Below are 13,015 nucleotides of genomic sequence, written 5' to 3'. Positions count from 1 at the left end.
TGTCGGTGTTGAAATCTCGATATCGGATACCAATATTCCTAATGAAACACTCACTTAACTTGTATCTCAAGGTGGGTGGCATATTTACGTTGTAGATGTCTATGGGCTCCAGTAACCACTTAACATCAGGTGGGCTGTGAGCTCGTCCACCCATCTAAGCAATAAAAAAAAAAAAAAAAAAAAAAAAAAAACTTAAGGCATAGATAGATATTAATGAATTCCTTAAATAGGCTAATTTATAATTTATTTTGGCTTGTGACACAGCAACGCAGACAAACTCGTAACGATTATTAGTGAATTAATACGAATATTAATGATCATTAAACAACAGTTTTATGTTCAAATTTTATTTTAACGGTATAGACCATTTAAAGCCGTGCAACTCACTTATAGAGCACATGAAGTTTCATAATGTTGCGCGATCTGCCATGTATTATTATATTATTATTTATATCGAACGGCGGGCGAGCTTGTCTTGTGGAGGAAACGGATTTATTGATGACTTACATTGTAAGTATGTAGTTATTATTTATTCGTAGGTTATTACTTACTAATGTCATTTTGCAGTCTGCTATGAAGATATGAAGTCGTCGCTATGAAGTCGTCCATTCCCGATCCTGCGGACAGAATGGAAAGCAGTCGACGTCGCCCAAAACACGTCATCTCGGATCCTCCCGATCCACTAACGGTGCTTCTAGGTACTTCAAGCACCGGTCACCGTTCTCGTCGAACCCGTCGCTTGCGACGAAGGGCTCGACGAGTAAATTAACTCTCAGACACAGCCCACTGAGTTTCTCGCTGGATCTACTCAGTGGGTCGCGTTTCCGATCCGGTGATAGATTCTGCGAAGCACAGCTCTTGCTAGGGTTCGTGTTAGCAACGTCATCAGGTTTCAGCCCCGTGAGCTCACCTACAAAAGTTAGGGTTACGCTGATATAGCCTCTCAAGGCTCTCAGCTTAGGTAGGGAAAAAAAAAAAAGCTTTGAAGTCGTCGTGGTCTAAAGGATACGATCCGGTGCATTCGTGTTGAGCAATGCACCGGTGTTCGTATCTCTGGCGGGTAACAATTTTTCTAATGAAATACGTACTCAACAATTTTTATTAATGTTCACGATTGACTTCCACGGTGAAGGAAAGTGTAATAAAAATCAAACCCGCAAAATTATAATACCCGCCCTGCCTATTTCAGTACCAGTCAGTTCAGTTCAGGTACCACCGCCCTGCCTATTTCAGTCGTGAAGCAGTAATGCGTTTCGGTTTGGAGGTTTCGGAAGGGTGGGGCAGTCGTTGTAACTGTACTTGAGACTTTAGAACTTAAACCTCAAGGTGGGTGGCGCATTTACGTTGTAGATGTCTATAGGCTCCAGTAATCACTTAACACAAGGTGGGCTGTGACACCGTCCACCCATCTAAGCCACAAAAAATTTAAAAAGACAAAGATTAGGGAAAATAAAAAAATAGTTATTTTTTTAATAGGTTAGCAGACACGGCGATAAAACTCCGGTTCATTCGTATTCTAAGCCTATCAACGGTCTAGGGTTTGGAGCTTTCTTGCAAAAGATTGTTTTCGGTGAGAGTAATGTAACGGTAAGTCAATGTTGCATTACAGGATCGAAATTAGTATCTTTTACTTGCCTTTTATTTGTATGTGTACTGGAAATGTTTGACAAGCAATATGGTAATAAAGGGTTGGAATTGTATATTTTTTTTAGCGTAGATGGGTGGACGAGCTCACAGCCCACCCGGTGATAAGTGGTTACTGGAGCCCATAGACATCTACAACGTGAATGCGCCATTCACCTTGGGATAAAAGTTCTAAGGTCTCAAGTATAGTATTTTAAGATTTTTTCTTTTAACTCATTGTTCGCTCGAATTTGACGATTAACTTACAATTTTTAGGCTTACGCAGACGTGACCTGTGCGTTTAGTGCGAGTTTTTTTACTTCATGGACTTGGAACAGCTTCTGTTCATTTGCCGCTAGAGGCGCTGTTAAAACTCCGTACCTACAAATTTGAGTTAACTTTTACATCAGATGGAGAAGTTAAAAAACTCGCAATAAGCACACTGATATTGTATGGTTATTGTCGCCCATGGACGTCAGAAATGCCAAGAGTCAACCAGGCCGCTGCCTACTGTTCAACACTCTTCACAGCTTCGTTCGAATAGTTGTGTTTGTGAGCAGGTTTTGCTAAACTATATTTACGGCAGCCGTTTGTCTATTTCATAAAAAAATACAATCATTTTTATTAATGACATTTCTCAAAACAACAAATATAATCTGAAATTGCAAAAAAAATCTCTTTGAGCCAACGCGCGAAGAAATGAGCACGTGAGACTGCGTTGTCGGTGCTCTTGTAGTTTAGTTACATTTTGTTAGATGGCGCTGCTTTTATGCATAGTTATGGATTTTACTGGACAAAATATAAGCTGCCATCGATTATAATTTTGAAAACAAAATATTAATTAGCTCTAACTCAATTTTTTTCAATAACATTAAGACTAATTGGCGTTTTTAAATGTGTTTTCTTTCCGTAACGTCAGGAATGTTCTTAACATTCAACATAGTTCACGCTTTATACTATAGATGGCGCTATTACCAATATAAGAAGCGGTTTTTTTTAAATTCTAATGGAATAAAAAACCACTTATATTTTCATTTCTTTTTTAATTTTGTGGCCTGGTAACGATTTATATTTTCAGAAACAAATCAACAGTGGCTATGAAGTCGGAAAATTTATTAGAAAACGGTACGACACTCTGTTATCGGCCGATTTTGATCCCAGCGAGATTTACGTGAGATCGACGTTTTTCCCTAGGACCATAAACAGTGCTCTCTATGCGCTTTCCGGGATATATTCATTGAAGGAAGAGGAGTGGTTGAAGCCCATGGATTGGATACCGTGCCCATATAATACGGTTTTGCCTAAATATGATTATGTGAGTTGTCTACATTTATTTATTACTATATATTATGTAAAGGTGATTATATTACTATAACTGAAAGGTTTTGTAGTTTAGGCGACATTTCGCTTATTACGCGACATTTATTTTTGTAATTCAAGGTCCATGTTATTTAGTATTAGCATCAACAATTCCATGCTTTGAATTGAGCTTTAGTTAAGCCTTATTCAAATAGCTGAAGAAGTTTGTTTGTTACAATATTTTTTCCAAATTATAAACTTTAAATGAGCCTTATATGTTGCAAAAGTGTCACTTAAACCAAATAGACTTTCATCATTCGATATATCTTATTTATATATAAAAATGAATTACTGTTCGTGAGTCTCGCTAAAACTCGAGAACGGTTGGACCGATTTGGCTAATTTTGGTCTTGAATTATTCGTGGAAGTCCTGGGATGGTTTAAAATGTAGATAAATATGAAAATGCTCGGAATTAAATAAAAATAACAATTTTGTTTTTCCGTTGATGTGTCCCCCGTCGGACGGATTCCTTTTGTTTGTTTTAAGTTTATTTTATACAAAAGCTTAGGTCTTTTATTTATCGATTGAGATTTTATTTATCGATTTATGAATCGAATACTTTTACTTTTATCTTTGCCCGAGTTAGAACCGCCGTCTTTTTTTTTATTGCTTAGAGGGGTGGACGAGCTCACAGTCCGACTGGTGTTAAGTGGTTACTGGAGCCCATAGACATCTACAACGTAAATGCGCCACCCACATTCAGATATAAGTTCTAAGGCCTCAAGTATAGTTACAACGGCTGCCCCACCCTTCAAACCGAAACGCATTACTGCTTCACGGCAGAAATAGGCGGGGCGGTGGTACCTACCCGCGCGGACTCACAAGAGGTCCTACCACCAGTAATTACCCAAATTATAATTTTGCGGGCTTGATTTCTATTACACGATGTTATTCCTTCAACGTGGAAGTCAATCGTGAACACACTCGAAATATTATGTCTTTAAAGAAATAAAAAAGACGTGCATAATTATGTTATTAGACTTTTTATTATATTTTTATTATTATTTGAAGATCAAACATTTTGTTTCCCTTTTATAGTCGTCCGTGACCAAGAAAACTGTAAAGCATATCGTAATTAATTCAATTAAAGTGGTAATAAGCGATATGTTAAGTTGTAAACATGTATTTCTTAATTAATGTTCTTTATTTTTCTCAATAATGAAATAACACTTTTTTTAAACATATTATTATCCGCAACACGCTTCTTTTTTAATTATATCAAAGACTAATGAAAGTCGTTTGTAGTCAGGTTTGAGCCCCGTGAGCTCACCTACTAATTCGATGAATCTAGAATAACCCTTCGAGGTTACTAGAATAGGTAGGAAATAAAAGAAAGCCGAAGTAAATAAAATACTATAATTTTAACCTTATGCTTTATTGCGTGAGTTTATTCTCACATATATTAAAGAAATTTGTAAAGGATTTTCGAAAAATAAAATAATACCTCATAAAAACTTTTTTTATTTATTTCTTTTTTATTGCTTAGATGTGTGGACGAGCTCACAGCCCACCTGATGTTAAGTGGTTACTGGAGCCCATAGACATCTACAACGTAAATGCGCCACACACCTTGAGATGTAGTTCTAAGGTCTCAGTATAGTCACAACGGCTGCCCCACCCTTCAAATCGAAACGCATTACTGCTTCACGGCAGAAATAGGCGGGGCGGTGGTACCTAACCGCGCGGACTCACAAGAGGTCCTACCACCAGTAATTACGCAAATTATAATTTTGCGGGTTTGATTTTTATTGCACGATGTTATTCCTTCACCGTGGAAGTCAATCGTGAATATTTGTTGAGTACGTATTTCATTAGAAAAATTGGTACCCGCCAGCGAGATTCGAACACCGGTGCATCGCTAGATACGAATGCACCGGACGTCTTATCCTTTAGGCCACGACGACTTCAAACTACTTAATTATTTAACTAATTAATTAAAAAAAATAAAAATACCTAGAAAATAATTTGAAATGGTTATTTATAAATTTTACTAACTTATTAAAAACGTTATACTTGCGCGGGCTAAGACACGTCCGTATAGATTGATACTTATCATCAATAATATAATCAAACTGCACTATAGTCGGTATTTCGACGCTCCACACTTTATACGCTTCAATAGAGAGTCGATTTATCGATGGTTCGCGCTCAAAGGGTTAAATACGTCCCGCGCGGTGCATACCACACATGTAGAAGACACACTTCGCCCGCATATCGTCTGTCGGCTGTGGTTTGAACAGTTCTGTCCTGGATAGAGCAATGAAAATTGATAAACACTAGAGGATGACCGAGCTTTGCTCTCTATATATATTTTTTTGTTGATAAATTGTGTTTTTAGAAATTATATTTCAATACGAATTACATATTGATATTATATTATTTGTTATATTCTTTCAATAAAAAAAAAAGTTTATGTTTAAGTTGATTATCGATAAAGTTGATTATTGAAAACACGAATAAAACAACATTTTCTGAAAATAAATCCCGAAATCCCCTGTATACTAAATTTTTTGTAAATCGTTGGAGCTGTTTCCTAGATTCAGATTACATATATATATTTATATACAAGAATTGCTTGTTTAAGGATATAAGATAATTATTGGATTAAATTGAAAGTTTGTGCAATTTTTGATGAATTTTTGGCACGCGCTGGGATTCGGGATAAATAAAATTTCACCAAAGTACAACTAAAAACTGTATTCAACACTTAGAACACTTAAAACACTCAACAAACACTTTAACTCTCTATTCGCTTCTTCCGCTTCGCTTCAGGTGATCCGTTCGCTGTTTCGCTTCGAGTAGTTCCGATTACTGACTGACTGTGTGCCATCTCTGCAACGCTTTTATAGTTGAGACGAAATCCCTAGAATCGTCGAGAATATTCTACAAAAGTCTAGTGGTGTGTGTTCCCATTATCTGACAATAGATGGCGTTGTACTTCTCAAACGTTCTAGATACTACTAGATCCTTCTATATTCGTTCGACTATTCGGCGATAGATGGCGTTACTCTTACCGGCGTAACAAAACGATTAACATGCGAATTTGGCGAGCGTTTTTTTATATATATGTAGAATAGGGATCGCAGCGCATAAAATAAAACTTCCACTCTTCCAAAATCTTCTATTATAATAATAATAATTAACACTTCTATTACGTCTTGTTCATTTTTCAACCCTATTCGCCATCCTCCAACTCTGTCTGTCATTCTCTTCTCCCTTTCTTTCCATTTTCTCTCACTTACAATCTTAACGCTCCGTTTCACACTCTTTTCATACGTTCCGTTCTTACCAATCCTACATATGCGTACATACTCCTATTTCGGCGCAGCATTGCTAACTAAGTTTTGTTAAAGTTAACTGTTATAAGTCCAACGCTTGTAAGCACTTGTTTAAGACAGGTGAAATTCATGAACAAACTACCCCCACTGTTACTACTATAGATACGCGTGACTATTATCGTACAACCGCCCTAAACATCTCATTTCGGATGCTCCCGATCCACTAACGGAGATTTTAGGTACTTCAAGCACCGGTCACAGACACAGCCCACTGAGTTTCTCATCGGATCTTCTCAGTGGGTCGCGTTTCCGATCCGGTGGTAGATTCTGCGAAGCACGGCTCTTGCTAGGGCCAGTGTTAGCAACGAGCTATTCAACCTATTCGCTCGGTTACGCTGGCATAGCATCTCAAGGCTACCAGCTTAGGTAGGAAAAAAATGCATAGCACATTCCAGCTTAAGCAGTCGAATGCAGTGGATCTCTGTGTTGGCGCCAGTCTCTCCGTTATAAATACACTAGCGACCCGCCCTCGCTTCGCTTCAGAAACTGTAATTTATTGTTGATTTCTCCACTATTTAATGGATGTTATTATACATATAAGCCTTCCTCTTCAATCACTTTATCTATTAAAAAAAAACCGCATTAAAATCCGTTGCGTAGTTTTAAAGATTTAAGCATACATAGGGACAGATATAGGGACTTTGTTTTATACTATGTAGTGATATATGTTTTTCTTTGGCTATATTTACACATATTATTAATTTACATACAAGCTCTTTTGAAATATTTATAAGGTGATTTAGTCCAATGAGTATTATAGTTTTATAGTGTAAGCTGATGTACAAAATAATATGTGCGTATTCTGTTGCTTTTGTGTTTTTGTAACTTAAATTTCTAAATTTCTCTTCTCTGTTCACATTCTACCTATATGTTATTTTGATTGTGGAAACATATTTGGTTATTGTTTTTTAAATATTACTTGTTTTTATTGTACTGTTTGTTTCCCAAATAAATATATACTAATATTATTTTATATATTATTATAAAGAGGAAAGATTTGTTTGTTTGTTTCTATTGAATAGGCTCCGTAACTACTGAACCGATTTAAAAAATTCTGTCACTGTTTAGAAGCTGCACTATTCCCGAGTGACATAGGCTATAATCTTTTTTGAAAAACATTAGATATCCTTACTAAAACTACAATAATTTAACACAGGGTGAAAAAAATTACCTAAAATATTCTTTACATCGCGTGCCCTGCGAAAACTATTGATGATACACATTATTATTTAAAAAAACTGTCGGTACAGCATATGTCTAACTATTACGGTTATGCCGCAATAAGTGTTCTTTTATTTTAAAAAATAAAACAACGTCCAATATCGTTAAAATGTTTGTTAAAGAACCGAGCAGGGACGGAGCGGGCCGCTATAAATAAAAAAATAGGTGACGTTTTCATTTCTTCACAGAACACAGCGTTCATGAACTGTCCACGTTACTCTACATTCATGGGCACAATCCTATCCGGCAACCGGGAGCTGTCTCCATTCCTGTCACTCTTCGAGAAGCTCTCGGGCTTACTAGGTTTCAACATCACCAAGAACCCCATGAGCCTTATGGGGCTTTACAACCTTATAGTGGCGCAGGTTAGTTACAATGGTGTCCACGTGTTGGGCCAACATGAGTTACATTTTTTTTATTGCTTAGATGGGTGGACGAGCTCACAACCCACTTGTTATTAAGTGGTTATTGTGGCCCATAGACATCTACAAGGTAAATGCTCCACCCACCTTGAGATATAAGTTCTAAGGTCTCAAGTATAGTTACAACGGCTGCCCCACCCTTCAAACCGAAATGCATTACTGCTTCACGGCAGGAATAGGCAGGATGGTGGTACCTACCCGCGCGGACTCGCAAGAGGTCCTATCTGCTCACTACTGAATACATCTGCTTTCTGTCCCGTTTTTTCAGACTACCGCCTTTTTTATTATGTCACGTCCCCACCACTGTAATTGCTCCCACTTGGCAATCCGAAAATTGCTTTAACTTGAACATGATAAGTTTAATTTAATTATTGTACAACAAACCTTACAATAGCACTACTTCAGGCGGAAAGTAGAGGTATTATTTATAGTTGTTCTTCGAATGAAAGGCAGTTAAAGTGTGCAACGTCAGACACTGATAGTATTAACTTTTCGCTCCATATTGACACCAATATCTAAGCTAGTTTCTCCACCCATTGCTCTGATAATAAAATGAACCTACTTAGCCTCATAGAATACATGATGAATCATTGAAAAATCGAAAATTCCTTTCAGCGAGGCGTCGGACATAATTCAATACTGTCTGAAATACTTTCGCACCTCCCGCTGATCAAAGAAGTGTGTGATAAAATCATAAGTATAGTGTTTGGAGACACGAGATATTTACCATTGCAGTCAGGTGCGTATTCTTTGCAGAAATTTTCACTTAGCACATTTGACGGGTGCTTGTAATTGTTTTTTTCATATCTGAAAAAAGGACTACCCACTATGAAAATTATTCTGCTGTCGTGGTATTTCCAACACCAGAAATACTCCCGGGGATACAACCCGATTCCCGCAATAAATTGATAATCGTGATAAGAGCTGTGTACGTATATAACTATTGCGTTAAATTAATGGTTTTGAGCAGAACATGATATTTCAGGCCTCTTTATCTTCAAACATTCAGTCAGGAGGACTATGGCCTTTTCAGTTATTAACAAGGAGATATGCCCTCCTAGAAGTACCACATCCACTCACTTACCCAGCTTCCTAATTCCTGGCCCTTTAGTTATCTTATGGCAGTGAATACTTCTAGCTGGTTCTCAACTTGTTGGGTCTTATCTATTTCTGCCCTTAAGAAATAATGCGCTCTATTTCAAATCAAAGATACTTCAACATCAACCATGAAGCCATTTATTTAACCATTAGCATTGATGAAAGAAAATTCCTAAACATCTTTTGCTAGCGCCAGCTAATCATTATACTGGTGGTCGGACCGTTTGTGAATCCGCACGGGTAGGTACCACCACCCTGCCTATTTCTGCCGTGAAGCAGTAATGCGTTTCGGTTTGAAGGGCGGGGCAGCCGTTGTAACTATACTGAGATCTTAGAACTTATATCTCAAGTTGTAGATGTCTATGGGCTCCAGTAACCACTTAACACCAGGTGGGCTGTGAGCTCGTCCAATCATCTAAGCAATAAAAAAAACAATTCCAGGTGTCCTTCTCGATGGTTTCTTGACAGCGGCATCCCAGGTTCAGGCCGGTCAGAAGGTACCGAAAGTGTACCTGCATTCAGCTCACGACTTCAACGTGTACTCTATGATGGCCGTGACGAAGGTGAACACAACTGGCATGCCGAACTACGGAGCATCCTACTCGTTGGAACTGAGGAGGGAAAGGAGCACTCAAAAGTATTTCGTGTTGGTAAGTTCGTCGCATCCGGCATTAGTGAGTTGCTGAGGAGGGAAAGGAGCACTCAAAAGTATTTCGTGTTGGTGAGTTAGTCGCATCCGGCATTAGTGAGTTGCTGAGGAGGGAAAGGAGCACTCAAAAGTATTTCGTGTTGGTGAGTTAGTCGCATCCGGCATTAGTGAGTTGCTGAGGAGGGAAAGGAGCACTCAAAAGTATTTCGTGTTGGTGAGCTAGTCGCATCCGGTATTAGTGAGTTGCTGAGGAGGGAAAGGAGCACTCAAAAGTATTTCGTGTTGGTAAGTTCGTCGCATCCGGCATTAGTGAGTTGCTGAGGAGGGAAAGGAGCACTCAAAAGTATTTCGTGTTGGTGAGTTAGTCGCATCCGGCATTTGTGAGTTGCTGAGGAGGGAAAGGAGTACTCAAAAGTATTTCGTGTTGGTGAGCTAGTCGCATCCGGCATTAGTGAGTTGCTGAGGAGGGAAAGGAGCACTCAAAAGTATTTCGTGTTGGTAAGTTAGTCGCATCCGGCATTAGTGAGTTGCTGCCGTAAGCATTGGATAGAGCATGCCACCGATAAATGCAGTCAAGTTGAGTTGGTGATGTCTGGCGATGCGACGCGCGCATCACGGTACGGTCTGCAGATAAACAACTTTCTATCGAATATTTTATCGAAGTACTTACTAGCTAACCCGGCAGACTTCGTAGTGCCTCAACCGCTAAATAAAAGACCTAAGCTTTTGTATAATATAAACTTAAAAGAAACAAAAGGAATCCGTCCGACAGGGGACACATCAAAGAATAAACAAATTTGTTATTTTTATATAATTCCGAGCATTTTCATATTTATTCACCTTTTAAACCTTCTCTGGACTTCCACGAATAACTCAAGACCAAAATTAGCGAAATCGGTCCAGCCGTTCTCGAGTTTTAGCGAGACTAACGAACAGAAATCTATTTATATATATATATATATATAGATAGATAGATAAATTATGAACGGTAGTGTGGTACTGTCAACTAACTTAGAGGTATATTATGGCTTATGACGTAGGTACAGTTGAGCGAGAGAGACCGTGCTATTTTAAGAATGCACCATCCCTTTCTTACGCCTGTCTGATGCTCGCCGCTGCACATAACGACGGTCTGAGGCTTAGGTCATCCGACAGATATCTGTGACGTAGCTTCCGTAATTTTTTTTAAGTCATTTTATGACCTGGTAACTAAGACCTTTAAGTCATGTCTTATTTTAATTTATATTCTTATTTTTATGAAAAATGATAATATGGAGTGAAATGAAATGAAAATGATTAATTTGAGACGTTAATCAACTGGGATGAAATTAAATGAAATGAGATGACATGGAATGAAATATAATCTTAGTAAAACGGTGGTCATTTACTAAGATTTTTTCAGTGGACTTTTTGGAGGATCCCGAGAAGTTGCGTCCAGCGGCTTTGTTTCATTTTCCCACATATGTGCACTTTCACAGATATTAAACAGTTAATAAACCACCGTTATTACACATTTAAACCTGAAGAAACACTAAATAGACAAAATAAAACAAATCACACAACTTCACTCCTCGCGTTCCCGCCAAAAAGTCCCCCACAACCATAATAATATGAAAAAAGAAACTACCCACAATTTAAGTTCTCTCGCTTGCAAAATATCCTCTACCGCAAAGTCAGGAGACTGTCTGTGGTTCGCTTAGATTTCTTTTATTGCTTAGAAGGTTTAAGAATCTCACTGCTTAATTTGAAGCGGTTACCGAAGCCCATGGACATCAACAACGTAAATGCCGCCGCCCATCACGAAACATGAGTTCAAGTCTCCTTTCTGTGTGGCTGTCCCATTCTTCAAACGCATTACCGCTTCACAGCAGAAATGAGGGGTACCTAGCCGTGCGGACTCAGAAGACGCTTCACCACCAGTAAACTGACTGCAACGACTGTTTCTTGCACACAATAAGTGAGATTTAAAAAAAATAATCTTGCTGGTGTTAAGTGTTTACTGGAGCCCATAGATATCTGTACGTTCTAAGGTCTCAAGTTGCAACGGCTGTCCCATCCTTCAAGCCGAAACGCATTACTGCTTTACGGCAGAACTAGGCAGTGCTTTACGGCAGAACTAGGCAGAGTGGTGTTACCTACCCGTGCGGACTCACCCGTCCTACCACCAGTAATGATTCTAATCTTATTAATCTATTACTTAGTTATCTATCAATACTCTTATAGCATTTACTATAATTGAAATGGACCTCATTTTGTTGGGTCAATTAAGTCTTCTATAAATACGCTACGATATTGCAGCCAGTCTTCATGAACGGACCAGGGGAGCCCGAGATCTATCTGACGAGTGAGGGCTGTGACGGACCGCTCTGTGAGTGGGAGAAGTTCCAGAGCATCATTTCATCGCACGCTCTCGACGTCACCAACTGGAGGAACAGCTGCGGCTGGAACGAGGACATCGACGTAGACAATTGTGCGGACTATTAAAATAAATGATTGTAATAGGAGCCACGTTGTTTTGTAAGCCTGAATTGGAATGCGATCTTATCTACTCTGCTATGCCGCGAAGCATTAAGTGAAGGGTTATATCTCTATTGCAGATGTCAAACGGTTAAAAGCCAACAATATTACACATCAAAACCCGAAGAAATAGGTACTGAGTTAACAAAATAAAAAAAAATCATTCAACTTCACTTCTTCCGTTCCCGCCAATATATCTTCTTCTTCGATATAATATATAAAAATTAATTGTTGTTCGTTAGTCTCGCTAAAACTCGAAAATGGCTGGACCGATATGGCTAATTTTGGTCTTAAATTATTTGTGGAAGTCCAGAAAAGGTTTAAAAGGCAGATAAATACGAATATGCTCGGTTTTAAATAAAAATAACAATGTTGTTTTTCCTTTTATGTGTCCCCCATCGGACACCTTCCTTTTGTTCCTTTGTTTTTGTTTGTTTTAAGCTTATTTTATACAAAAAATTAGGTCTGTTTATTTATCAATTGAGGCACTACGAAGTCTGCCGGGCCAACTAGTATGTAAATAAATATTCTTAAAGACATGTCATGACATTCAATGATATACTTAATCTGACGTAGGTGGTCAGACATGTCGCATTTTGCAAGTTAATTTTGCACCGCTGTTTCTCTCAATACAAATATGATTGAATCATGAATAAAATAAATGTGTTATATTTATCTGAAAGGCCCTCAGCTTCTCTCCGATTCTTCTCGGTTCTGGGAATGTATGCCGAATTGAAGGTAGAGCCAATTTAAAGGCGCAGGTATTTGTCCACTTGAATAATTTCCT

The 13,015-nt window shown here is 38.3% G+C and overlaps 1 protein-coding gene across 1 annotated transcript; it reads left to right on the top strand.

Moving 5' to 3' along the window:
• The first annotated feature begins 1,444 nt into the window (after positions 1-1,444).
• LOC101739348 (prostatic acid phosphatase) lies at positions 1,445-12,215 on the top strand. Its single transcript, XM_038015390.2, has 6 exons — positions 1,445-1,587; positions 2,702-2,938; positions 7,731-7,907; positions 8,580-8,703; positions 9,504-9,712; positions 12,010-12,215. Exons 2-6 carry the CDS (start codon positions 2,888-2,890, stop codon positions 12,193-12,195), a joined length of 747 nt encoding a protein of 248 aa, XP_037871318.2. The 5' UTR covers positions 1,445-1,587; positions 2,702-2,887; the 3' UTR covers positions 12,196-12,215.
• The last annotated feature ends 800 nt before the right edge of the window (positions 12,216-13,015 follow it).

The sequence above is a fragment of the Bombyx mori genome, chromosome 14 (genome assembly GCF_030269925.1).
Source record: "Bombyx mori chromosome 14, ASM3026992v2".
Classification (NCBI taxonomy): domain Eukaryota; kingdom Metazoa; phylum Arthropoda; class Insecta; order Lepidoptera; family Bombycidae; genus Bombyx; species Bombyx mori.
This window is presented reverse-complemented; position numbering and strand designations above follow the sequence as displayed.

Bases quoted from the DNA above. Each gene is read 5' to 3' on its own strand.
- LOC101739348 (XM_038015390.2), top strand. From the start codon at position 2,888: ATGGATTGGATACCGTGCCCATATAATACGGTTTTGCCTAAATATGAT. The intron at 7,908-8,579 runs GTTAGTTACAAT...AATTCCTTTCAG, and splicing joins ACAACCTTATAGTGGCGCAG to CGAGGCGTCGGACATAATTC. The intron at 9,713-12,009 runs GTAAGTTCGTCG...ACGATATTGCAG, and splicing joins CTCAAAAGTATTTCGTGTTG to CCAGTCTTCATGAACGGACC.